This window comes from Alexandromys fortis, unplaced genomic scaffold (assembly GCF_014885135.2).
Source record: "Alexandromys fortis isolate MF-2015 unplaced genomic scaffold, M_Fortis_MF-2015_v1.1 scaffold_156, whole genome shotgun sequence".
Classification (NCBI taxonomy): domain Eukaryota; kingdom Metazoa; phylum Chordata; class Mammalia; order Rodentia; family Cricetidae; genus Alexandromys; species Alexandromys fortis.
The window spans coordinates 3,546,658-3,574,438 of record NW_026068028.1 but is presented as its reverse complement, the minus strand read 5'-3'; the positions used below and the strand labels follow the sequence as shown (position 1 = coordinate 3,574,438).

Here is a 27,781-nt window from a genome sequence, read left to right as displayed (position 1 = left end):
TGACACACTGTACTATAAAATTATTCCAAGACCGCCATCCTTATCATTTATTAGTGTGAAAGTGAAGTCAGTATGGAGGCCGGAAGTCGGCCCAGGATGCCAGAAGCGCTTTCCTAACATCTCCTAACCACACCTCCCGGCACACTCCTCAAGGCGACGCTCCTCAGCAATCCACTAGCGACTTGGAAACGGAACCAGATCAATTTCATCTCTGTCAGCCTCCCTCAGTCCTCTGGCTGGGCCCATTCTCAAGCCTCACCTGAGCTTCTAAAAGTTCTGTCACCTGTATTTCTCCCTCAGATCCATATCTTTCACAATCAGACTGAATTCCTTCTCTCGCACTTTCTATGGCCAGGTTCTGGCTCACACCTCACCTTTTCTCAAACTTGGGCAATCCAGATCCCCCACCACCACTTCTGATAGCCTGCGTTCTCCTGCTAACACCTGCACGAGAATGTTTGGCTTTCTTCCCTCGGTTTTTTTTTGGGCAAAATCAGCCGCTGTCTCCCAAAGCCTCTTAAGCAGGAAACTTCGCAATGACGGTGCCTATAAAAAGCCTGCCTCTTCCGACATTACATGTCTCCTCCCCACTCAGGAAGGGAGAGGCCCCGTCCTAATTTGTGGGTCCACCATCTACACCCACATGAAAAGCATCCGAGAGGCTCTCTCCTCAGGCTTCCTACGGAAGGCTGAGTCCAGGGCATGATTCCTTCCTTCCTTCCAGACAGCAACGAGAGGAGGAGACGCCCGAGAACTTCTTCTATTTCATAGACTTTCAGAGACACAACGCTGAGGTCGCAGCTTTCCACCTGGACAGGTAGGTGCAGCCCCTGGAGATGACACAGACTGCAAAGAGCCAGTCCCCTCCTGGGAGGGGTGCTACCCAGACCTCTGGGAAGAACTCGACAATACTTGTTCCTTCTGGCTTTTCATCTCTTCTACCTCAAGTGTAGCGCCTTCAATTTCTCCTTCCAACCCCATTAGGTTAAACACGCAAGGCCTTTAAATGTAATGAACAGTTTATGCATGTTTTTATTTTATCTTTATATTTTTTATTAATCTTTTTGTTTGTTTTGCTGAGATGGACTGTTATGTAGCCCAGCTTGGCCTCTACTTCACTTCAAAGCTGAGGCTAGATTTGAACTCCTGATCCTCCAGTCTCTGCTTCCCAAATGTTGGGATTACAGGTATACACCGCTATGCCTGGAAAAATGAAACAATTTAGAAGACAGTCAGTCACATTGCCATGGTAGCAATGACATTGCCTTCTGTCCTACTTCCTGATCTGGAGATGAGAAATGCAATCCTATTTGCCACGAGATCAGAACATGTATTTTGTCTAGATCCTCAACTGACTATCATGCACGTTCAAGTCTGAGAAATACTGACCAGGACACAATGTGGATGCCGGGAGCATTCACCCGGGAGCTCAATGGAAGAAGGACCCATCCAGCATAACATTCAGGGTGGGATCTGCCCTGGACTTGATCGGGTCCACGCAGCAGAAACATCCTGAGCTGCTACACCACTGCTATATTAAGACATATAAGCCAGGTCCTAACAAGCTTTGGCACAAGTACGGGGCTCTTCCCCAGCCCCTGTCTGGCCCTCAAATCTGAACAAGGCTCCTTCTCTTCCAGGATTCTGGACTTCCGACGGGTGCCGCCAACAGTGGGGAGGCTAGTGAATGTCACCAAGGAGATCCTAGAGGTCACCAAGAACGAAATCCTGCAGAGTGTTTTCTTTGTCTCTCCAGGTGCAGTATCAGCCAGAGGTATCATGTCCGCCCTTAGGTTCAGTGGTGGTTTGAGCTCTGCTATTAACATAAGCATTGTTGGGGTGGGAGGGTGCTGCCACCCAACACTTCCACCCATGCCTGCTTAAACATAGCACCAGATAAACTAAGGACAGTAAGAAGGTGTGTGAGATGCTGACCCATCCCCACAATGCTGGCCTCTCGGGAGCCAGAGATAATCCGTCCAGCCTACCAAAGAATGTTCACCACACGATAGGATGCTCTGAGACATTTGAAACTTGGTACCCAAGATGTTCTGTTCAGTACCATCTTCTAGGCCCAACAGCCTTTTCCTGAGCTGGGAGTTCAAAAGTCCCCATCCTACTCCCAAGGGGTTTCTTAGAGCAAAAGATGACATAGCTCTAAGCCCCCATTGACTTCTCTCTCCTCCCTCCACTTCCAGCTAACAACGTGTGCTTCTTTGCCAAGTGTCCGTACATGTGCAAGACTGAGTACGCGGTCTGCGGCAACCCACACCTGCTGGAGGGATCCCTCTCTGCCTTCCTGCCGTCCCTCAACCTGGCCCCCAGGCTGTCTGTGCCCAACCCCTGGATACGCTCTTACTCACTGTCGGGAAAAGAGGAGTGAGTTGGCTTCCTGACCACAGCACCAGGGCCCTGGGGTCCTGCTCTTCGGAGTGGCCACAACTACCACTAACAGCTGCCCCATCCTCTTATTGATCCTAGGGCCAACAGATTAGATGGTCACTTCCTGCAGTTCATGTATTAGGCTGTAAAGTGCTTATTCTATAGCAAAGAACCGCATAGGAGGCTGGGGAGATGCTCAGTGGGTAGTGCTTGCCGTGCACGCATGGAGACCAGAGTTCAGATTCCCACTTAAAGAGCCAGGCAGGGATGGCAGCTACCTGAGAATACGAGAGACAGAGACGCTGGCTCCCCACCTCAAAGTGGCTAGATAGACCAGAGAGAAGTGGCAAGTTCTGGGTTCAGCAACGACATCACTTCAATAAATAAAGTGGGGAGGGATGGAGGAAGACACTGGACATCAACTTCAGGCCCCTACACACATGTGTACATACACACATGAACATGTGTACATATACACATGCATACCACATGCAACTCAATAAAGAAACACACAGAGATGAGAGAGTGAAACCCCCCGAGCAAAACCCACTGGCTGTAGGCCCAGGGCCTAACATATCTGCACAGCAGACACACCAAAGGAGCGGGCTCAACAAACAGGTCCATTGGCAAATCACCGCAGTTCTGATGGGAAGAAAAGATGACAGAATTTCTGACAGACAGGACTTTGTGAGGCTGTGTGAAGGCGGGGCATGTAGCAGAGGCCAGTCTGTGGGGGTTCATGGGTGGTGTAGGAGTTCTAGAGAACCAAGACAAAGAGCAACCCAGTGTGATGCCTGCCTTCCCATCACCTGGAATCTGCAGCCTCCCTTCCCGAGTCCTCCTGAAGAGAGCCAGCTACCGCCTAGCATCCTGAAGTCACTAGCCCAGGGCAAGCTTGGGGGAGCCGGGATTCGGGAACGTGGGGATTGTGTGGAGAGGGCCCCCAACACCCTGGCATCTTGGCTTTTCCAGCCCCAGGACTTCTTCTCCCCCTCAGGTGGGAGCTCAACCCCCTCTACTGCGACACAGTAAAGCAGATCTACCCATACAATAGCAGCAACAGGCTCCTCGGCATCATCGACATGGCCATCTTCGACTTCCTGATTGGTGGGTACCCCACGCAGGGCACCTGGCAGAACTGCACTGTCTGTGCTTTGCCTTCAAACCCTTGCTCTGATCTCTCCCCTCCGTTGCAGGAAACATGGACCGCCACCATTATGAGATGTTCACCAAGTTTGGGGATGACGGGTACCTTATTCATCTTGATAATGCCAGAGGGTAAGCGCCCGTGACCACGTCCCAGCTCTCCGTCTCCAGCCGTACTTCCTGCAGCCGCTCGGACACTGGAGGCCCTGAGGAGGGCCTGCGCTTTGCTAAGTACCACTGAGCCTCCAGTGTCAGAGCACTCTGGGGCCCACCAGGGAACCAGGCTGAGAGTCCCCGTATCTTTTCACTAGCCTTTACTTTCCTCTAAGCAGAGCTTCAGCCGCTGGCCTGCAGAGGCAGGGCGGAGCTTGGTTGTAACTTCAGAGGCTTTTGTGACCTGAGGAGGGAGCTATTGAGACAGCTGCCATGATGTCTGGCACCGTACCCCAATTATGTAAAGTGTGAGGGAAGAGAGCATCCAGAGAGTGAAAGACTCCAGGCTTGCTGAAGCCCGTTTCTTCTCCTAGGTTTGGACGACATTCCCAGGATGAAATCTCCATCCTCGCCCCTCTCTCACAGTGTTGCATGTAAGTGTTTATTCTATGACATACCAAGGGCAGGCGGCAATTCAGACATTTCGTCCTGCGTGGAGCCTAGCATGGAAGCCTTCATCGGTTTTCCCTGGTCAAGGACGTTATGGCAGAATGATGTCAGCTGCCTTGCTTTCCACAGGGCAACTTTCCCCCAGCAAAATCTGCTTTAGCAGAAACCGAGTTTAGGTCTGATCTTTTAAAGTCGCCAACTTTAATCTTTGGCCCACCCTGATAATGATCCACTTTTGCAGATACCAACGCTCTTTGATATTAATAATAAGTGGCCCTTCACTTTTCCTGGTCCTCGTGTAGGCTCTGAAATATTAGTATTTCATCACCATCTATGCAAAACCCTGACCGACGTCTGGTAAGCTGGGTCAGACTCCAATTCCATCCCCTTCTCCAAAGGACACCTGCTTCTGTATCTGTGGCATTTTAACCAGGCTGGTGACAGTAGGTCCCTTTTGGATAGAGCTAATTATAAAGGTGTGTGTGACTCCGAACTAACAAAACCATCCCATTGGTTCCCTTGGCACATGCGTGATCCAAATCAACACCTTGGGTTAATTTAAGCATCTCTCCCCGAGTGGTTGTTTGTATCCAAAATCAGCCAGTTATGCTGCTTGCCTGAGTCTAAAAGAAATCAAAACTCTAAAGTCAAAATGGACCTAGTGGCTTGTCATTCCTACGGTATTAGAATCTGACGCAGGAGACACATTCTGAAGTTGGCAAGAGGAAGTTAAATTTTTAAACAATTTCATTCACCTACTGGAAGCTTCTTCCATCAGCTTTAAATCTTAAAAAAAAAATTAAAAAAAAAAAACAAATTCAAGTACCACTTCATTTGACTCTGTTACCACCATCAGAGTAATTGCATATGGCTTAGCATCACCATGGATGGCATTACAATTACTAGAGTTCTCGGTTCAGTGGGTAAAGGGACCAGAGTTGATCTGCAGGACCCACATGGTAGAAAGAATCAAGTCGAAGTTGCCCTCTGATTTACACGCACACATGCGCGCGCGCACACACACAAGATGTGACGGAGTGCTAACAGCTTGGCAACTCCTGACTAAAGACGACTGGACGAAGGCTGCTGCCCCTACTGCTAATTCTTTTTCTATGTGGCTTTCACTGAACTGTGTTTGCCTAGAAATAATAGCTCCAAGAATACAAGCTACAAGAGCTGTTTGTGGGAACTGGGCAAGTGCAGAGCAAGCTCCTCTCCTTAATTTGCTGACCTGGTTCCACTGGCTTTGTCTCACCAGGATAAAAAAGAAAACACTTCTGCACCTTCAGCTGCTGGCTCAGGCTGACTACAGACTCAGTGACGTGATGCGGGAGTCACTCCTACAAGACCAGCTTGCCCCTGTCCTCACGGAACCCCACCTCCTGGCCCTGGACCGCAGACTCCAAATCATCCTGAAGACAGTAGAGGACTGCATAGAGGCCCACGGGGAACAGAGGGTCGTAGCTGATGGCCGAATACAGCAGTCAGCCCCAGACTCTGGCCAGGCTAATCTGACAAGCTAACGGCTAGCTATAAGGGTGAAACCTCAGGACATACAATTGGAGCCAGTGACCGGTGATGGTGTGTGGGCCCCTGCTGCCCCAGTCCACCCTGGGGTGCTGCAGCAGGCCAAGTCATGAGCTCAGGGAGGAGGCAGGAATGCTTTGAAAGAGCAAGTGGGATCCACCAAGCCTTATCTTTACCCTTGGATGGAGGTCACTGCTTTTACAGTGCACTGGCTGGGGCTCCATCTTCCTAGCAAGGTCTGGCTCCGTCAAGGCTGTGGACTGTCTTCTGAGCACACTGTGAAACCCAGAGCTGGGCCAGGCTTGGAAGGTGTGGAGGCCCTGTTCTCGGGAAGTTTTTACTCTGCCATGTCAAATAAAGGGACATCAAATGGACAAGTGGCTTCCTCCAAGTCCTTACTGTATATGCAGGTACAGTATACTATTGCCTGTTCCACACTTAAAAAAACTCACCTCCCAAACAGACCTAAAACCTATACATCTCAAGTTGATGCAAAAATAAAAATCACCCTTTCCACCGACATTCCAGTCCCTAACACTATTTAAATACAATAATCCCCACCAAGTCACTCTCCAGTAACTTCTTGGAAATACTAACCGAAGGTAAATTTGCTCAGAAAAGGGGCACTTCGGTCTGAAGAGTACCGGCAACTGAGGAGCTGTGTGCCTCACAACCGGCCGAGTGCTTGCTTAGCAGATGCAGAGCCCTGGGTTGGACCCTCCCATCCCCCCAGCATCACATAAAACCGGGCAGGCTGGCAAAGCTCACAATGCCAGCACTCAGGAGGACCAGAAATTCAGACATCCTCAGCTACACAGTGAGTTCAAGGCTAGCCTAGGCTGAGTGAGAAAATAACACGGTTAAGTCAAAACTGACGGTCAACACCCAGGGGAAACTGGCAGCAAGTTCGGATCACGTGGGTGAAGAGCCGAGTAAAAATAAGTGGCTTCAGCGGGTCACTTTATCTTCTGATAAAGGCCAGAGGATCAAAAAGAATGAGGGAAGAAGAGGCAGCCCAGAGAGCAGCAAAGTCAAGAACTAGAAATGGTCAGACTTCTACGTATGTCCAAAGACAGACAGGACAAACGACAAGGGTGCCACTGCTTTGGTCTTCTGACTTGAGGGCTCGTGTAGTCCTGACTTGCCGGAATTCTTCATCTTCCCCTCTCCCAAGTGCCTGGGTGACAGGCATGAGTCACCGCGTTTGTCTTGCAGTGGATGGTTCTGACTCATTCCAGCACCCCACATTACGGGTGCACAATCCCTAAATCCAGTTTGCTCAATAACCTTGCCTCTGTTCGCCCTGAAGTCTTGCCATGCCCCAGACACTTTACCAGCCTGAAAATTGACACACGGGTTTGCAACCCTCCTGAACGTGCACAACTCCCTGCCTCCAATGTGCAAGGAAGAGAACTAAGGCTCCCAAAAGATTAAAATCATATCATTTTGTGGTTTTGGAAAGTTTGTGAAGTTAAATTTGTTAGCTGTAAAGAAAAATTATACTGGGCATTGTGACTCATGCGAGCAAATCCTAGCCCTTGAGGGACTGAGACAAAAGTGTAAAGTTGAGAAAGCTGGTCTGGGCTACGGAAAGAAAAAAAGGCAAAACCCAGCTCTAACAGAGAACACGTGGTGCTGAAGACTCTCCCATCCAGGGAGGCCCCTTCATGAGGCACCGCTTCCAATCATCAGCGCTTCTGCTCTCCCCACGGGGAAGCACTAGGGAGTCACTGAAGAATGGGGGGGGGGGGTCCCTTATGTTCAAAGAAGGGCTGAGACTTTCCACCAGTCTCAGGTGAGCTGCAGCCCATCTCCAACGCACCCTCCCTTGACATAGACTAGTTTTCTGAACATTCTAGAAAATTTCTGCTCTACTTTTCAAAACCCAAGTAACTGAATTTGATCATAATCTGTTAAATAATGCTGAATAACTACATAGACTTTTACTTTTAAAATTCAATCTAACAACAACAAAAAGAAAAAAAAAACCCTTAAGACCAGCATTTTTCAAACATGCCAGAAAACAAAAGCATTCCATTCTCAGAGGTATCAAGTTCTTACTGCTTGCTCATGCCCAATCACTGCTCAATTTCCCACAAAAAAGTATTCTGGGTCTGCGTGGGAACTTTCCACGTTACTACTGACAAGCAAATGAAACAGACGAAGGCGGTGTGTTGTATGAACTGGTAGAAACCAGTCTGGAGGGATATGCCCCAGCATTCTCAAAAACCAGGTAATTTAGACCTCAAGATAAACCAACTCTCTCGTGTGCAGCAGTTCAGTCCTAGGAAACCCCTGGCCGCTGAACCGGCAGATTATTACTGTCCCTAGGAGAAATGCCAAGTTCGGCTCCGAGGACTCTCCAGTCAAATTCGCCAGCTCAGTACTTACAGAATCTCACCTTGTGTGGTCAAGATGCATCCATCGGTTTACACTGTTGGTCCTTTAACACTGCATCTGCCTACTCTATACTTTCACAGGAAGCTACGGTTTCTCACCCTCGGGAACATGAGCCAACACATGAGCACTATCCTTAGGGACCTTTTAAATAGTGGTAAGTGTGAAAACACACCAAAAATGACACATTCACGATGGACTGCTAAAATGAGGCTGCAGATCCTTTAGGGCTGGGTAGGAGAGCATGCACTCGAGAAGCCTGTTTTCACTGCTCAGCTCACGCTGCAGGCGGTATAGTGCCCAGGTCACACTTAAATCTCGAGTCCTCCAAGAATGCTGCTGCTGGTGTAGTGATCTCAGGCTCACATTAAAATGTACCAAGCAGGCAAACCTGCAAACACGGAAGCCGCAGACCAAGGACCGGCTGCAACTCATAGGGATTGACAAAAAATAAAGAAAAAGCTCTCCATCTAGTGGCGACTTTTTACAACCACAAAGCTAGTCAATCTAGTTCTTACACAAAGAAAATGAACCACGGATGGTTTTAGTTACAGGGAGTCACAATGAAGTCACAGCTCTGGTTATGCCAAGAAACAAATTTTAGCTGTGTATGTATACAAAAATGGTGATTCCTATGAAAATACCCCAAAATGTAAGAAGGGAGAAAGATACTTGGGGTTCACCATGACAGACATGCTGGAGGGTCAGCCAGCGTTCCTAACACTGCCAGGGCTTAGGGTCCAACCACTTGTGGCTGGAGATAAAGTGATACAAGGAACAGAACAGAACCCCACTGACGCTGTGCTACTTCAGTTTTAAAATGTCCAGGCAATGGCTATACAGAAGGATTAGATGATGCTGAGGACCGTTCAGCTGGTGGAAGGGAATTCTGAACCTGTTCAAGGTACACCTTACAAAGCAGAACTCGGACACTGATGCTGGCTTCCCGGCACGTGCAGATAGATCCCAGGTGCCCATACCCTGAGTAACTCATTAGCTCACTCCTCAAACCTGAGGAGTAAACATCAGAAACCAGGCTTGCTATGTGCAAGACAAACACATCTCTAAGTAGCTAAAGGGCAGATCTCACTAACCAAAGGTCTGCTGCTGTAGAAACCAAGTTTCTCAGCAAGTCTGTAATTCACAAGGCACACAGATCTGTCCTGGAAAAAGGAAACTGTGACTTTGGACAGAATCTTCCTTTCACAGCTTGCTGGTGAATCTGTCATGTACCCATGAACCCAGCAAGGTTTTGAGGTCCACCCTTTGACAAACTGAATTGGAATGTATTTTAAAAAATAAATACTTTTACCAAACCATTAATCCCAAAATTCATGTTCATTCTTGCCCACTGAACTTCTCAGGAGGAGCAGAGGGAAAATAAGAAAAAAAAGAAAAACTGATTCATTTAAGAATTTAAATTATTTAATCTTTTTTATTCCGTTACCTACCATTGAGACAGTCTGTAACAAAAGAACAGCGTATATTAGATTAGCACACAGTATATATCAGACTAGTATCCAAAAAAAAAAAAAGCCACTGTCCCTTTGGCTAGCTCCGCTTTCTCAGCAGATCCAAAGTCACTCATCCATCCAGAGATAATGGTGCCTACAGTCCACAAAGACAGTCTGCCAACCATGACTGCTGACTGATATTTAAATTGCACAAAGATAAAGCTTTAAATGTGTTAACTTTTAAATTTAGACTTATCTTGAAAAGTCTTAAGGGTGAAAACTACAAAGGGAGTAACCGGCAAGCTAGCATTTGAGTAGAACTCTCTAGAAAGCAGGTGTGTATCTCTGTATACAAGAACAAAGAGGATATATACACATGAAAATGCATTTTATGGCATTCTACATCATTCATTTAAGTACATTTTGGCATTTAAACAAATATCAAATTAAGCTTTAATCTAATAACATAATGATTTTTATTTTTAAATATAAAAAAGATAGCCAAACACAAAAGTACAGAAAACCCTCATTTAATATAGGTTATGGAAATTTTAGAAACAGCAACAAGGTAGCTTTTTACCCCACACTAAAACCTAAATCAAACTTCTTTCCCAAGTCAGTGACAACCTAAAAGCCTTTCACGCTATCAAGGAAAAAAGAAATGAACCAATTAAGTTAACTGGGAACGGGTAGGAGGGGCTTACTGAACAGAAGCACTTGCACGCACACGGAAAATGCTTGTAGTCACTCCCATACAGAACCCGACATTGCACATAAATCACAACGTGCCTAGTAATGAACTGTGAAATTTTGTTTAAAAAATAACAGTAATAAAAATAAACTGTTGGGTTATCATTGGAATAATGTAACACATAAGGCTGGAAAATACTGAAATACAGTGAAGACTCAAACACAAGTTTACTTTTAAAAAAATGCACAAAGACACATACAAACAAAAATCAATAAAGTTCACCAGAGAAATTCAAGGTTAGACAGGAAAAGGCAGGACCCTCGACAGGATGGTCTGAGCCATCCTACCCACCCTCATTAACATAAACTGGGGAGAGAGACTACCTCAAGAACAAAGTTTCCTGTCTCTGGACACCTGACCCCACCCACCTTCAGCAACACTGCCTCCATTTCTTTATCTGGGGCTTGTCCTGTCTCTGTCTATTCTCCCTGAACCCAATCTCCTAGGATCAGTAACTGCGAACGCTCACACCAGTTAGCACAGTTAACAGGTGTAGCCCTCAAACTGTCACTCACAATTCTGCACATCATCGTCAGTATTTGGCACCAGCTGGATGAGTAGCTATCATCAGAATCTGTGAGTTAAGTCACAACCCAGCAGTTGCCATCTACAACTTGATTTCAAACGTAAAAGGCAGGTATAGTCAGTCACAGCAAATATTTCAGGGTTGGAGAAGAAACACTAGCAATATAAAAAACAAAACCAGGCTGATGGGGCTGCACTAGTTTCTGTCTAGTAATTAGCAAAACATGGGCATTTCCCACACTTCAACTAGTTGAATTACAGGCAGATGTCTTTCTACTGTACTAGGATTTTTTTATAACCATTCTTTAAAGGTTAAAAATCATTTATTCTATAAAGAAATACAGCACACATGGCCACAGTCTAAGTATGTCACTTGTGTCATATGGAAATGGAAATTTGTGTCACTTAAAACCTGCACTGTTATTACATTATGGTAACTCACTGGTGCAGGACCGCCCTCACCAAAAAGCATGGCACTCACTGCCCAGGTGGACACCAGCACTGCACAGAGAGAAGCAGTAAGAGCCAAGTCCATACAACTCTCTATTTATTTGTGAATGAGCACTCAGTTAATGCTCCAAATGAAAAAATGGTGCAATAAAGCAACTTGTAGTATAAAGAGACAGAAGCTGTGAAGCCAGTGGCCACTTGGCGCTGCGGAGAGAGAGAAAGCAGTCTGCAGGAGTGAAGCACGGACGGGGAGAGAGGCACAGAGGCGGGTCTCAGACGGACAGCGACACAAAGCTGTTGTACTGCTGGATGTTTCGCTTGAGGATATCTGAGCATGGGCCAAGGACACGCTCAAACCGAGGCCGGTCCAGCTTAACACACTTCAGAGGGCCACGTGCAACCACTGTGGCAGCCCGGGGACGATTCATCAGCAAGGCAATTTCACCTGGAAAAGAGAAGAGCCATGACTAAGACCAAACCAACAGCTATGGAAGCCATTTCCTTAAAGGGTCCACTTCTGAGAATGAGAACAAAAATTTACTTTTCTACTAACTTAAGAGGCCACACAAGAACTGCTTGTTAAAAATACTGCCGACTACCAGGTAGGTAATAAAGTCCTTACAGTCAGTCAGTCATGCCTACAGTTCATGCCCCAACACTCAAGGGGCAGAGACAGACGGAAAGACGACTAGTAGTTGGAAGCCAGCCTCACTGAATTCCAGTGAATTCCAGGCATCTAGGCTACATAAGACACAGGTGTGAGTTTATGTGTCCCCATGTCCATTTATTAACTGAGTAAAGTTAAATCTTACAGTATTTCTCTGAGAACAAAAAAGAGTATAGGCTAAGAAATCCAGCAGGCATCATGACTATCATCCCAACACTTAGGAGGCTAAGGCAGTAGATCTAAAGAGGGGCAGCCTGCACTGTTATCTGAGGCCCTATCTCAAAAACAAAGGCAAGGCATGGAGGTGTATACATGTAATCCCATCACTCTAGAAATAGAGGCAGGTGGATCTCTGTGAGTTTGGGGGGCAACCTGGACACAGGGTGAGTTCCAGGAAAGATTCTGCTTCAAAAATAAGTAAATAAGTAAAAAAGAAATTCAAAAACCAATTATGGAAAACTAAGAGATACTTAATCCATGTATTTGTTTGTCAATAAGTTTAACATACCGAAATAATCAGAAGGCCCCAGTCGTCCCACTTCAACAAACTCTTCGTTTTCTGACCGACGCTGCAGCACAGCCGCTGTGCCCTGTAATAACATCAGCAGGAAGCTAAATAGATGCTTCCTAACCGAGGGAAATGGAAAGAACCTGTGCAATCTCAGCTACTCTGCAAAGGGCAGGGAGGACTCAGCAGTTATTTCAACTTGTCTGTGGACTAATGGTCAAGGATCAAAGAGGGGTCAATCACGTCACCCTCCCCTCTCCCACACTTCCAACCCTGTGATTTCCGTTTAACCAGGACCCCGCTATCAAGGTTCTTATCAAGCTCAAGCACTTAAAAAGGAGTTGGGTTAGTAAATTTTATGTAAAGGTCCAAGCCCAAGCTTGCTGTGTCTTTCGAAAATAAAATGTAAGACTATCACACTCAAGGTTCATGCTTCTATGGCTGCATTTGCAGTGTGACAAGAGTTCTCTCTCTGAAGATGCTATTTGGACCTGCTTAGCAAGCAGGATTATAGGTAGATCTATTTCAGATAACACTAACTTTAGAATTGTAAATCAATACCCAATAGCCTACACACTTGTGTTTTAAACAATGGTTCAGAATCATACTACAACTGAGGGGGTTTTTAGCATAGTAAAGAATAATATCACCTATTGTGTCTAAAGCCCTTCCAGAATTCTCACTCTATTCTTTTAAAACTGTAGCAGCCTAAAAACAAAATTATATTCTGAAGTAAAAGATAATTATGAAATAAAACTGTCAGGTAGCCCTAAAACTAAACTATGAATCAGATCAGCTGTACTCCCTCTAGGTGAACAATACTATCAGGAGTCAAATGCAAGCTCTTTACCTCTAAAATAATGAAGAACTCATCCCCTGGTTCTCCCTGCACCACAATCTTCTGTCCATCTTCAAACTGAACAGGCTCCAATGCATCAGCCACTGTGAGACGCTCCCACTTGTCCAGAGACTCTGAAAGACAAGAATCCAGATTTTCTCCATGTATTTGGAATTCTTAAAAATAATAAAATTTAAGCAAAAGCAAACTCTACAGAGATACAACCAAATAGCATCCCCACTCAACATCCCAATAGGACTGTTCTAGGTGCTTGGCAACAGCACGTGTCTTCAGTCACTGCTGTCTCAGCAGGACTACTTTCCTCTAACTACAGATAGCCTCAGAGTCTTCCTTTAACTCTAGTTAGCTTATATCAATGGCATCCCATGGCAAATGGCTAAGAAAATGCAATTCTGAACATTAGCATCAAGTACAGCAAATCTACAAGTAAGTAACCAAAGTAATACCTTCCCCACACACCACTCCAAAGGTTCAAAGAAGTAACTTATCCATTTAACCCCTCAACTCAGTTTACCTTGTGAGCAACAAGGAGCGAGAAAGTAACTTTTGTTCCCAAAGACCCAACTAATGTTCAAAACACTAAAATAAAGGACAAATAAGGCAAGAAAGTCAAATCACTGTAACAAAACAACATCAGATTGTCATCTGGGAAAAATGATCCCCCACATCCTACAAAGGACAGGTTTTAACATCTCTCAGTCTATGTAAGGAAATCTCAAGAGGTATGTCCAATTAATCTGCTCATTTTCAAATTTCAACAGGTCTGAATCTTATCAAAAGAGACCAATAAAGATATCTAACTTTTCTCAGACAAAACCCATTCCTGGGAGCAGGACAGAAGCTGAAGCAGGAATAACTAAATGTCCAGAGCACAAAGGACACTGAGAGCTTCCTGCTCCTATAAAAGGAACAAACAACCTCTATAGCACCAGAAAGCTTTTCCCAGGTCTAATTACAGGGCTTGGCATCTATTAGCAAATTAAATGAATACACGTTAAAATTACTGTTAACTTAGACAAACTTTCAGCACTGACAAAATTACATATGTTCATGTTTAGCAAAAGCAAACAAAAACATGTATGAAAACACATATGAATGAGCTTGAAGACTTATGTAAAAAAGCTGTGCCAAGTATCACAAATTCTCCAATTTATCAATTCTTCATATAATTTTCCAAACTCACCTAAAATAGACACTTTACTAAGGAATTCTTCATACATCTTCCTCTTTCTCAGAGTGCTTCCCTGTTTTAAAAAAAAAAAAAAGGCATGTCCAAAAGAGATGCAATTATCACATAACACTGCTAAATAATCTATTTTCATTTTGCACAAACAAGAAAAAGTAAACTCAAAGCTTGCTACTTCTGTTCTGAAGTGTGAGCTCCTGCACAAAGCTGTTAGGATCTAAAGCAGCAGCAGGTGTGCAGCCCAAGGGAGGGCACATTTCTATCAAGGTGAAATGCCAAGCAGCTCTCCAAAAAGCCAACTAAGCAGCCAATGCATGACAACAGTGTAGCTGACTATCTCCTTCCCCACAGGCTGCAGGCAGGGAGCACACTACTGCCACCTGCAGTGAGGAAGACAGTCCTAACGTAAGATCTCATCTAAGACAAAGTTTACTGGGTATACTTGGAAGAAAACAAGAATACTGTATGTGCTTAAGATAAACTTTGCACACAAGATAAATGACCCCAGTACTACTACATATACCTGTGTAAGTATGTACACAAGATACACATGTGCATATGACACACAGCACCTGCCCACCATAGCCACAGGTTCCACATCTGCAGTCAACTGCAGACAGAAAGTTTTATGGGGGGAGGGGTGACACACTTGCTCAACAGGCAGACTTTCTTCCTGTTTCCTACAGAGTGTATGGATAATATATTAAACAATGTTTACTGTGTTTTAAACATCTCAGCTAAGCTTGTGATAGTTTAGCACATACAGACTATGTACACGGATTATGTGCAAATAGTGTTGTCATTTTAGATAAGGGACTTGAACATTCGTTCATGGGTTTTAATGCACATAGAATAGAAAACTGGGAGGGGAGAGGGGAGGAGCCTGCAGCTAAGGAGCTAATGAAAACGGACAGGAGCCAGGGGAAGAAGAGTCAGCTTTCTGCAGGGGTGTGGCTGCTGCAAAGCTGCCCATGCACCACTGTGAATTCCAGCAGCACTAACAAAACTCGGTGGAAAAATATATGCAGAGGTGGGAGAGGGACAAGACTCCCTCTCTCTCAGGTACAGGACTATGAAAGTGTCAACGAATAAGGAAAAACATTTTAAACAAAAAGAAATATACAAAGATTTCAAAACACAAAAGATGGCATATTTTTTTAAAATTATGTGTATGTCTGAGTATGGGTTTGTGCACACGAGTGCAATGCCCATGCAGTCGAGAAGAGGGTATCAGATCCCCTGGAGCTGGAGTTATAGGTGTTTGTGAGCTGCCTGGTATATGAAATCTCCAGACTGTATCTTCAAACAGCCATATGAGCATCAGGAACTTAAAAAAACATCAGGATCGTTCACTGGGAATTAAAACATCTAGAGTTCCTCTGTAAGATTATCACAAATTTCTCAAGAAGTCTCATTGTGAGCAGAATGCCTCCATGGCCTTACTGCTTTGATAGTTCCTCTAAGAAGGCAGCATGCGTTTATTACTGATAACCTCGTTTCAGTTGAGAAAAGATGACTTTCTGAATGACTTTAAATGACCACATGCACTTAAAACCAATCTAGTGGGCAATCTAAAGGGGGTAATTTTAAGTTAAGATTCACCCACTAGCAGATTGCTAAGAGGAGCTGATCGTTACACACACACACACACACACACACACACACACACACAAGTTTCTCTGGTTACTCCTGACCTAACTTTTGTTTTACTAACCTTGTCTCAAGTGATATATTAACCTAAACACAAAACTATTCAACCATTAAAGGTAGGGAAAGCAATATTTTAACTTGGTGATAAAAAAGGATAAGAATTCTAAATCACATTCTAAAAACTCGGCCTCTTACCATGAGGATTCTGCGATAGCTGTCTCGGTCAATGCCCCACAGTTTCACATTTGTCTTTGCTTTGACAGTGGCTGCTCTAGGTGTTCCATAAATCAAAGCCAGTTCTCCAAAGCTCCCTCCTTCCCCAACACTGGTTGCCCATTCATTATTGACATAGACCTAAAATAAAAATGACAGCAAAAAAGTGTTTCTATCTACATATACAAATGTTCTCAGACTTTTCCAGAAGGAAGAATTCTGAACCTGTTTTAAACAAGAGCATACATACTACATATACATCTGCAAAACAGAGCAGAGCAAAACCACTAACAGTTCACAAGTTAAATCATCTGATACAGGTACCCAAGCAGATGCCAAGAGAATGTTCAGACACCATTAGTATCAAATGACATACATTTACAGAAAGTTGTGCTGGGGCTTTATGTGTATTAGGTCACTGAATTTCCTAATAATCTACGAGAATGAGGTGATTTTTACCCTCATTTCACTGACAAAAAAAAAAAAAAAAAACAGAAAATTTAAAAGCTGTACTATCCTATAGTGGAGCCCTGAGCTCTCCTTACACCACAGGATACATGCATTTTCAACTGCTTCCCCAGTGAAAGTAGTGAACAATATGTATGGACAGGCAAGCCATCTATAAAAAGCTTGTTTCATAAAAATACTTGACAAGTGTTGAGGGCGTTGACTTATCAAGGCCATAATCATCTACCCTTGCAAACATTATGCTTATTGCTTAACAATTAAAAGTTAAAAATCCAAAGTATCAACATATTTTTGCTATTATTAAATCTTACATCCATTTCTCCTTGATCAATCACATAGAAGTTATCCCCTTCATCACCTGGAAGAGAGTAAAAAGTCAGATCATTAACAAAACAGTCAACATGTGGGTGAAAGCTAAGTGACTGAACTTAAGGAAAAACAAGCAAGGTTTTTTCAAAAGACCGATGTGAAATTAATCACTCCTTCTGGTCATCTCCCAGTATCTTTTAAAACTGTACTTTTAATAAAGCCACTTATGGGAGCCATGAGACAGCTCTGTGTTTAAAGGCACCTACTGCCACATATGACAAGCAGAGTTTGATGTCTGGGACCCACATGCAGGAAGGAGAAACCAATTCCTTCAAGGTGTCTTCTGAGCTCCACAACCCAATGCTGTAGCACACACATGCACATGTGCACATACATATAGACAAAATAAATCAATAAAACGTCATTTTAAAAACATTAAGCTACTTACACATAAAAGTTAACTGCTATAGAATGTGCAAATACAACAAACAACTCAAAACAGTAATAAAAGGCTAGGCTGCCACAAAATGGGGAAAGATTTGGCTTATGAAGATTCATAAAAATGTTAAGAATAAGAAAACAAGAAAATATTCAACAAATAAGATTCATGTTAGTCTACATGGGCAAAAATGGTTAAGATTCTGTAGGAGGCACAGAACCATATAACAGATGGGCTAGATGATGCAGACTGTGGGTGGTTTTGCTTATTTATTTAATCTTAAAACCAATAAAAAGAACGTGACTTACTGTTCTGAAATTCTGTACAAAATACAATGACAAGATAGGCATTCCCTTTAATAGTGAAGTTATCAGAAATACTGATCCCACAGAGAAAGCATTACTTTTAACTTAGAGAATTGTTTAATAAAGAAGAAAATGCAAAGGCCAATGAGGTAAACAGACTCCAATAAAACAAAAAGAGCATGCCTCATCTCACCTCCTTTTCTATAATCACAATGCACAGCAGCCCTTACCTTGCTGAATAACCGTCTCTCCAGCAATAAAGGAGACTGGAAACATGGCATCAAAAATGTCACTGCAGGACAGAAGAGGCCTGGGTTAGACTTCACAGGTCTCATATACAGATTTCAAACAACCTTAGCATTAAAGCTCTCTGAGTCTCAGTTTTGTCAGTTGGGCCTAGAACTTGCAACAATGACAAGTTTGGTACCACCACCCCACTGTGAAAAGTGTAACCAGTACCTGCACCTACCTTCTCTCATTATCATCAAGGTGTGAAAACAGCACGTTCTTTTCAATGGCTTTGGCTAAAGCAGCCATTGTCTTATAGTCTTTTGGTATAACCTAGAAAAATATTAAAGGCCAAATGACAACCTAGAAACCAAAGACATTTCATGTGTGCATCTTGCATTTCAATTAAACACCATGCCACATAATGGTATCTAAACCAGGCTATTGAGTTAAATATTTTCACTACAACACACCTGTATGATTCACAAAGTACTCAATAAATACTGATTAATCCCCTTGCCGAGAGCCAGGCTTATATTTAAAGGTCAGTACTTGATTCCAAGTTAACAAAATTTCCAAGTTAAACCAAAAATACCTAGACCAATATCATTATTCTGAGGCAAAACTATTTTACAACAATCATTTTGTGAACTGTGATCATACAGTATTGCTGGCTTCACAAAACCTAACTCAATGTTGGCAAGCTATGAGGAAGAGCGGAGCAGGATGAATGCACCCTGGAGGATAAAGGTTAAAAGCCAAAACATGAATCACACGGTGGCATACCCTTTCCCTAACCAGGCTGACAGCATGAACTAAGAGAAAAAGGAGTATTGCCCACTTCTGCTGCAAGAATGGGAATCAGCAATGCCTAGATGCAATTACTCACTGGTTTATAATCACCCACTCTCTCTTGAGGAGCTATTACGTCTGTTCCCAAGCGCTAACAACTGTGTCTTTGTCTTTCTTTGAAATAGAATATGTACTCATCAAAGGAACAGAGCTGACAACAAGGTGGGCCTCAGAAACAGCTTCCAGCATGTAGATATCAAAACTACCTTTCTAACATAGGACGCAGCATCTTCCTCTGTGTAAACCTCAGCACTGATAGCACCACGGCGCCGACGGCCCTTCACCACTGGGTTGGGAGGAGGAGGAGAGATTTCATCCTCCCTGGAGTCGGTGCGCGTGCCACTCTTCTGCAGACACTGGATCTGTTTTGCCTCCTCCTGAAAGAAAGTTGTTTTTTCAGAATCTGAAAGCTGGTACTCTCAAATCCCAGTGACAGCCCAGCTCACTTCAAACCTACTCCAATACCAACAAAAGAACAAACAAGTCAGTTCCAAATGGGGGTGGGGTGAAGCACACAACAAAGTAAAATCCGAGAAAAATCACTCCAGCGCAGTTACTCGGTGCCACAGCACACTTTATTAGTGGCAACGCCATTGGTGCTTCTTGAGCCAAGTCACATGAAAAGTGACAAGGACTTCTTATCTACTCGGCCTCTTACTAAAAAAGTTCTTGGGCCTGAAGGAAATAAAATAAGAGTGTTATTTTCTATTTCTTCACTCATTTCACCCATTCTTTGACTCTTCAAAACATCTTTCAAATTCAAATCAACTTAGCAGTAAGAAAATTATTTAGAATAAAAGTGACATACACAAAAAAGAGGAAGACCACCACACCTTAAGATAGTCATTTCTTATCTCCTATATTCCTACCCTGCCTCTGGCAAACAGATCAATTCAAGGACTCCATACATCTCAAAAGAAGGCAAGAACTGTGACTACCTGAGAGAGGTACTAGCAGAGCCTGGGCTGTAGTGAAGAATTATCAAACCAGAAAAAAACACAATGAAAAACAAAAAATATATCCATGAGTGTATTTTACTGTAAGTACATTTACTTCTTAACTTAGTATTCTAATAATTCTGTTTCTGGAAGTCTTAAACAAGCTTATGTGTGAAATGACATCTATACAGAAACATTTCTTCTGATTGGTTTTTTTGGTTTTTGTTTTTCAAAATAAAACATTGGAAAACAAAATGAAGATCAGTGGCAATGGTTACACTGTACTCATACAATTGGGTGTCGCCCTTGTGTTAGCTGGTGAGTTAGCTCAGGCAGTCAGGTGCTTGAGCATGCATGAGGTCCTCCTTGAAAAAGAGACATGGCACAAATGTGTAACCCCAGCACTGGGGAGGAGACAGTGCCAGCTCACTGAAGATTCAGGCCAAGGTGAGACCTGTCTCAAAAATACAAGGCGGATGGCTACTAAGGAATGGACCCAAAGGTTGTCTTCCGTCTTCCACACACTTACCTATATGACACATACAAACACACATACACAAAGAGCAAGTTAACCACTCTTAGAAATGAATGCCTCTGTAAGCGCCCAGAGATTACCTCCAGAACACTGGCTACACACAGAGGCAGTAACGGGAGGGGAAGACTTGTCATTGTGAACCCTTCTATACTGGCACAATTCCGGTCTGTGACTCATTTAAAACTTTGCACATTTTAGAAAATGACTCTCATTTCATTCAGGTAATCCTAGTAACTAACAAGACCTTCCTATCCCACATTAGCACAGAACTACAACACTCACCTAAGTTCCAAGTATAAAAGCAATGAAAAAAGATCTACCCTTCAAACTAGTCATTGTCATTTCAGAAAATTTTCATTTAAAAATTTACAAATGAGGGGCTAGGGAGATGGCTGGGGTGGTAAAAGGCCTGACATGCCAGCATGAGGACCTGTGTTCAGATCCCCAAGACTTAAGTGTGTGTACACACATCTTAACAGACAAGCAGACCCCTTTAGCATTTGAATCAGCCAGTCTAGCCAGCTAGCCAATCAGTGAACTCCAAATTCAGTGAGAAATCCTGCTTCAAAAGACAGAGAGTACTTGACATCAATCTCTGGCCTCTATACGCATGCATACACACACGTGCACCCACTAACATACACTACATGCACAAACGTTATATACTACACATACATGCCTCACAAATGAGCTATCATTTGGGACTGTATTCTAGTTAACCAAATTTTAAAGATAATTCTAAAATAAAAAACACATTCTGACTTTAAGTCTTGTGGATTCTAGTGAGTCTATAAACCAGCAATCTGAATATAAGCTACTCTTGATGACTCAGACATTACTGAGATCATCAATTTCTAGTGTGTACAATGACACATTTTTACAGCCTCACTCTGCTACTGTCAGTCAGCTGTGAGTCTCTCTCTTAGCTCTGAATCTATTTACTGGTTAGTAATTTTCCTAACTCTTCTGCATATGCTCTGCACTAAACTGAGCTTAAAACTCTCAACTCTTAGGTTCAAATTTGTTTCCACAACTCTTTAAATACGTTTTCCTAAGTATCTGTTTTTCCTTGCCCTTCTCTTCTTTCTTTGTGGACAAGCTTCCCACCCCAAGACTTGAGACTTGGGCACATGATTTGCTCGTCTGGAAGTGGACATGTCACACCACAAACGCTATTGTGGTCTGCCTCTAGAGGCCTTGGATTTCTATTCTTTCTCTGCCTGGAGATCAACAAGCCCTAGATAATGGCTGTTCTTTCTACTCAGACAGAGAACGAGATACAAAGTAAAGACAAGATAGGCACATGACCAAGAAATACACTGAAATTCCAGGGTTACATGTTGTGGCTGTAATACTTAACTCCTAGGATCACAGCTATGATTTAACTCTCCTTAGATTCAATTGCTGCCTCAGCAAAATGGTATCAATACCAGCTTACACATCTAAACTAATGGGAAAGAGACAGACTCTGTGTCTCTCGTGTGTGTATGTGTGTGTCTGTTTGTGGAACTTCACACAGTATTTAGTAAACAAGAGACATTCAACAGTAGTAGATACAACGCCTCTTATCCAGCAGAAAGGCAAAGTCCTAGTAAATACAGACATAAGAGAACTCAGGTTCCAGGCACAACGGTCTGAACTAAAAAGCAGTTGTCTCCATTGACTAACTCTATTCTTTTTGTGTATTTCTCCTGAAGCCATAGCAGGTTCCGGAAACATAACCCCTAGTTAATAGGGAAGGAGGTAAGAATGTGAGTTCATTTTCAAGAAATAAAAATTAACACATGATATATGAAATAACTAATTTGTTAAAAGGTCAAAAATCTAGTTAATTAAAAAACAAAGTGGAATATTATATACATATTCAACTCTGGCAAGTCAACAAAGAACCTCAACATAGAAGAAAGGTGTTTTATAATGTAACTTACTGAGGGAGGAGGGTCCATGCACATTAATTCTAAAATCCCATCCAAGGAAAACTACAATAACCATTGTGGCTTTCCTTAGTTGGTCCTTAAACACTCCTGTGGTAAATTCAGGCTTTGAAATTAGTGTCACACACTCAACACTTCCTATAAAAAGATAGGCACTTAATGTCTCACCGACTTAATCCTCTCATTTGATTCTACTGATGTCCAAAGAAGAGGGATCGCCTTACCGTGACCCATTTCAGAACCAGATCTCCAGGAACACGCTTGATTTCAAAATAGAGCACACTCCTGGCAAGTATGTCTATTATTTAGTGATTGCTTAAGTAAGAGAAAGCCAGTATTTCTACTACAAACCCAAGGTGGCAAGACTGTATTCAGAGGGACTTCTTAGCAGTTTTCCTTTCTTCCCCTCAGTCTAATCATTCTGAACAATAGCATTTTAAAGGTTTCCAAGGAAATAGTGTAAAATACCTGCTTACTGGCTACTCAAATACTTCTTCAGATGCATATTCTTTTACGTAGAAACTTCAACAGTAAGAAACTGTCCAAACCAATGTGAATATTGCAGATATTTCTACTATACAGTCAGATATTAAATATGCTATCAGAGAAATGAGTCCCAGTATACGGAACCTCTTCAAAACTTGAATATGCATAGCAAAGTGGCACATTCACCCCCAATGATTGACAGAAGCAAATCAAACCAACTACTGATCATACTGGGCGAACCAAACTTTTATACACATCATCTCTTGAGGAAAGGGCGTAGAAGATCCAAGATGCAAAATTGCAATTCTGCTTAGGAATGCACTTCCTGGAGGCTGAAGAGAAGGCTCGGTAGTTAGGAGCACTTGCCGCTCTCTGCAGAGGACTCAGACTCAGAGCCATCCACAGTTCTAGCTGCAGGGGATCTGACACCCTCTTCTGACCGTGGTGGGCAACAGGCAAGCACGTAATGCACACACATTCATTCGTTTAGGCAAAATATTCATACACATAAAAGTAAGTAAGTATTTTTTTAAAACAAAAAAATGTACAACCTGTGTGTCTGTGGGTCACAATGACACACACAAAATACAGATGCAACAACACAGAATAAAAAAAATCAAATTGCATACTTTCTGGGAGACAAGTCCTAACCAAAATTATAACTATGGTAAAACTGACAGTTACCAATCTCTACCTTCCCAGCCTACAGCTGATTCGTCTATCTAACAATAAACAGGAGTTCAGAAATTATTCTGATAACACCACCCCAAGCTAGATGTAGATGTGTGACTGTAGTTTTAAGGGTGGGAGAAACTAAAAGCTGGCCACTTTCTTGAAGAACACTAACTGCTTTTAACTATTTCTCAATTCATATACCTGTCATACCACATTTGATTGACTCTATCTGGTAAAGTCAACTTTAAATATTATTTAAAATAGTCAAAAACCATCCGTTTGAAAACCCTTTAATAGCCAAACAATATTGATTCAATTTGTGATAGATCTGATTAAAATTACTAAGAAATCCTTCACTGTATGCTAATTAGAATTTCTGTTCGACTGTTGGTCAGAATTCCTCTTCTCCCAAAAGGCACAATCAGCAACACCCAGAAGCATTAACCCTCACAACAACTGCCATGGTCATCGCATATCTCCCCTCATTTATTTTTACCTTCTCCAGCCTTTCAAAGTATTCCCGAAGGAATGCCATGGGTCTCTCGGGTCGAGCTGTGCACAACTGCACAATCGAATCCTTTAGCAGGGCCTGGATGTTGTGCTTCTGGACATAGATCTCACATTCCCGGAGACTCCGCTCTTCCTCACTGGCGGTAGTACTGCCAGACGCCATGGTTCTCTAGGAGAAAAAGCACGGGTGTGCTGGGTAAGCTATAAAGTACAGACGCGAATTTGGCCTGTGACTTATTAAATTCACTAAGACAACAGATTCACATCAGTCTTTTCTCTACTCAATAGAGTTTAAAAGGAGGTGAGGACTGGGATATAAAATATGTACAGAATTTGAATTCTTCAAAATAAGCATTTCATTTAGTTCCTAATCTGAGGTCAGTAAGCACAGTCAGAGAAGACCCTTAGCTCCTCTGACGAAGCATGAGCCAGTATGCCCTGCTGAGCAAGCAAGGCAGTGCTGAGCACTCAGGCCTTGAGGGAATTTCACTCAGTAATAGTCTTGCAAAAGACATCATGATGATGACGTGGGAAATGTGTAAACGGTAAACAGGACGGAGAATTACAAGGGCGCACAGGTCGGCTCTAAGTGAAAGCACAGAGCACAGTGAGGAACATCTGACACTCCCCTGTGCACACCTCCCATCCCTTGAGCACAGCTAATGTCACACAGCAAACCACCAGGGCAAAAGAGCGGATTAGCCGAATATTAGCGGAACCAAATTTTCTGAAACACAAAAGAGGCTTCGGGTGCCTTTTCTCAGCAATCTTTCACTGAACCATATTAAACCCTAGATGGTAATACAATTATCAGTGGAAAGAGATGAAAAGGTTGTACTACAAGAAAATAAGCTCTATCAAGCAAACTAAGATTTCCTTCATCTGGACAGGAATATGCTAAAATACATTGAAGCTTGCAGGATGGCCCAATAGATAAAACTGCCTGCATTCCAAACTACATAATGTGAAACAGAAACACAATAATGGGCAGCCAAACTGTCACAGAATTAAAAGCTTGGTACTCTGCTGTCATTCAGTTTTCCTCTTAATTACTAAGCACCTGAGATTAAAAGATGACTGACTCCCTCTCCGCTCTGCAAACGGCTTTTCAGATTAAATGCTCACAGACCAGCAAAGTAAACCTATGAAATTAAGAGAAACTGCAGGATAAAGAACTACTTCAAAGTGCTATTTTGTTATCATTTTGTTTTGACAACTTTCAAAATAAAGTCAATAACAAGCAATTAACAGACCAGGGGAAAGTTCGTGGCTCCAGGATAAGCTCGCAAATTAGAAACCACAGAGGCAGGCCCGCTGGTATTTCAGAATAACTCTAAAGGGAAGATTTTCACTGTAACTCTAAAGGGAAGATTTTCACTGTAACATAGCATTTGTCCTTGCCCTGATTCCAGGTCCGACAACCATATGCAAGGTGGAATCTACTCCAGTGGAATTTTCTCCATTTCAAACGCCAAAGGCCACCAGAAACGTGCAGAACGCAGATCTTTTATGGTTCAAAACAACTAGTCTTATTTCGAGAAGGCCAGCACATGTATATTTAATTGTCCAGAGAAATCGTTCTCCGATCTGGACTCTGGTCGGTAAAGATGGCTCAAGTGAGCCTAAGGAGTGGAAAATGGTTTATGCATTACCAAGACCAAAAAGGTGGCGCTGGTAAAGACATACAAACACTCCCCCCCAAATTACTGCAGTCACCATGTCCAACCCCAAGTAATCTAATTTCATGGCCTGAATATTTTTAATCGGGTATGTCCTAATTCCACACTTGTGTTTATTTTTTCAAAGCCCAACAACTCAGCTACCCTCCAAAACAAACACTTCAAAGCCATCACCGCACTGTCTACAGAAGAAAATTCGGTTCTAACGAAACTCTTGCTCGCAGAAGGGCTACACTGGAAGACATATTTAAAACGTTTGGAGAGCCTGTTGCTTGGCCCCTGAAGGATGCCAAGGAACACCAACACGGCCTTGGGGGTCGTCATCTGGTTCCAGCTTTCTTTTTTCTGCTCAAGAAGCCTAACCACTGTGGCTCCCTCGAGTCACCGGCTGTCCCCGCACCCGGACTGAGCTGCAGGGGTTAACAGACGCCGCGTATTTTCGAGAGGGAGGACAGAAGAGTGCCCTTCACTTCACTTAGGCCACGGTCATGGGCACTGAATGCAGAAGGGCGACCCCTCATCCCTCACCAGGCCGGAGGCCTCTGACGCCGAGCAGGGGGCCTGGGAAGGCTGGGGTGGGCGGTGGGGGGGGTGGAACTCGGGAAAGGAGAAGTGAAGAGGGGGGACAAAGGGAAAGGGAGCGAGCCTGAAATCACCGAGTGGAGGGGTGGAGGGGGGGGACGAGCCCGAGGAGGGGAGGGGAATGACCGGGCGCAGAAATGACCGGGCGGAGATGAAGACGACAGCCGAGTAGCAAGACCAGAACGAAGAACCGTGGCGGATTCCGGTTAAAAAATCGAGCTGTTGTCCTTCAGGAAGTGGGGGAGGGAGGACGAGCGCGGAGGCCGCTGGCGCGCGGGGGCGGAGGCGGCCGGGGAGCCGAGGGAGGCCCGAAGGCCGCGCAGGGCTGGGGAGACGGAGACGCGAAGGCCGGGGGCGGGACGGTGGGGGACACGGGTGGCCTAGGGCCCCGTGAGGAGGAGGGGGTGCAGATGCGACCCGGGAATGCGAGGCCTGCGGCCGCCTCGGAGGCGCAGGGGGTGCGGCCGTCCCCCCGCAGCGCGCTCCCCGGGGCGCCATCTTGGCTCGCTCCCGCGCCTCCAGGAACGCGCGGCGGGGCATCGCGGCCGCTGGCTCCCGGAGCAGCCCGCGGGCCCGCACTCACCTGCGGACGGGCGGGCGGCGGCGCGGGCGAGACTTGCACGGGGCGAGGCTGCCGGGGTACCGGGCGTCCTCAGGGTTCAGCTCGCAGCCTCACTCCACTCTGCGATAGCGGCTCGGCGACGGCTCCACCGGAAACGAGCCGACCGCGGCCAATCAGAGCTCGGCTACTGACGTCAATGCGCCTCGCTCTGGCCAGAGCGGTTGCCTTGGCAACCTTAAAGGGGCAGACGCCTGAGTTCCTCCTTCCCCCCCCCCCCCCCCCCCCCCCCCCCCCCCCCCCCCCCCTTAGCCCGTCGTCTTCTGGCTAGAATCGTTCTCTTGCAACGCATTTATCCATCTTATCTCGTCGCGTGTGCACAACCCCTTCCTCGCTCCCATCTTTTCCTCCTCTTCCCGCAAGCCTAGTTTCTGTCTCCTTTCTTTCACCTGCCCCATCCTTACCTGTCTCTAGGTGTCTTAGGGGGTCCTCTAGATTCTTCTGCTGTTCGGAGCTCTCAGCCTCTCTCCTCCTCGGTTCCTCTCACGTCTGCCTCCCTCCACGCCTCTGCCTTTTCTCCCTCCCTTCAACCCCTCCTCCAGCTGACCCACGTGGGACGTTCTGGTGACAGGTGGGCGACTCCGCCCTGGGTCCTGCGGGGAGGGGGAGGGGGTGCTCTGGACGCCGGGCAGGCGGGGAGATTCCTGCTGTTTTCCAGGCCCTCGAGGAGGAGGAGGAGGAGGCGGAGGCCCTGGCGGATCTGCCACAGCTGAGCGCAAGCGGATGCTGGGATGCTCGTGGTGGACACACTGCGCATCCTGAGTAGGCCCCGAAGATAGCCGGGGCTCCGGACTCGGCCTGTCATCCGGTCCAAGAAATCTGAGCCCTTGTCAAGCCTCTGCTAGGCTAATCTGACTGCTGTCATCAGTAGAGGCCCTATGGTGCCTACAGAGGCACAAGACAC

At 44.6% G+C, this 27,781-nt stretch overlaps 3 protein-coding genes across 5 annotated transcripts in view; 1 reads left to right on the top strand and 2 right to left on the bottom strand.

The window, feature by feature from the left end:
• Window positions 1-11,241, top strand: part of Fam20a (FAM20A golgi associated secretory pathway pseudokinase) — a 56,310-nt gene extending 45,069 nt beyond the window's left edge. Inside the window, exons 5-11 of the mRNA XM_050164318.1 lie at window positions 725-817; window positions 1,641-1,756; window positions 2,199-2,379; window positions 3,380-3,489; window positions 3,579-3,660; window positions 4,056-4,115; window positions 5,390-11,241. Of these exons, the coding sequence (XP_050020275.1) occupies window positions 725-817; window positions 1,641-1,756; window positions 2,199-2,379; window positions 3,380-3,489; window positions 3,579-3,660; window positions 4,056-4,115; window positions 5,390-5,654 (907 nt within the window). The 3' untranslated portion in view covers window positions 5,655-11,241. The remainder of the gene's footprint in view (window positions 1-724; window positions 818-1,640; window positions 1,757-2,198; window positions 2,380-3,379; window positions 3,490-3,578; window positions 3,661-4,055; window positions 4,116-5,389) is intronic.
• Prkar1a (protein kinase cAMP-dependent type I regulatory subunit alpha) lies at window positions 9,459-27,418 on the bottom strand. Of its 3 annotated transcripts, XM_050164319.1 has the most exons (12): window positions 27,282-27,404; window positions 26,842-27,054; window positions 23,984-24,166; window positions 19,126-19,296; window positions 18,309-18,400; window positions 18,070-18,131; window positions 17,098-17,144; window positions 16,301-16,459; window positions 14,453-14,513; window positions 13,261-13,382; window positions 12,411-12,492; window positions 9,459-11,680 (listed from the first exon to the last, which is right to left on the bottom strand). In XM_050164319.1, exons 3-12 carry the CDS (start codon window positions 24,158-24,160, stop codon window positions 11,508-11,510), a joined length of 1,146 nt encoding a protein of 381 aa, XP_050020276.1. In that variant the 5' UTR covers window positions 24,161-24,166; window positions 26,842-27,054; window positions 27,282-27,404; the 3' UTR covers window positions 9,459-11,507. The 3 variants fall into 3 exon arrangements, with proteins under 3 accessions (XP_050020276.1, XP_050020277.1, XP_050020278.1); XM_050164320.1 differs by lacking the exon at window positions 26,842-27,054 and having other exon boundaries at window positions 27,282-27,418; XM_050164321.1 differs by lacking the exons at window positions 26,842-27,054; window positions 27,282-27,404 and adding an exon at window positions 25,058-25,209.
• Window positions 26,488-27,682, bottom strand: LOC126514991 (basic proline-rich protein-like). Its single transcript, XM_050164284.1, has 3 exons — window positions 27,425-27,682; window positions 26,935-27,054; window positions 26,488-26,889 (listed from the first exon to the last, which is right to left on the bottom strand). The coding sequence occupies exons 1-3, from the start codon at window positions 27,680-27,682 to the stop codon at window positions 26,488-26,490; spliced, it is 780 nt and encodes a 259-aa protein (XP_050020241.1).
• Between the last annotated feature and the right edge of the window lie 99 nt (window positions 27,683-27,781).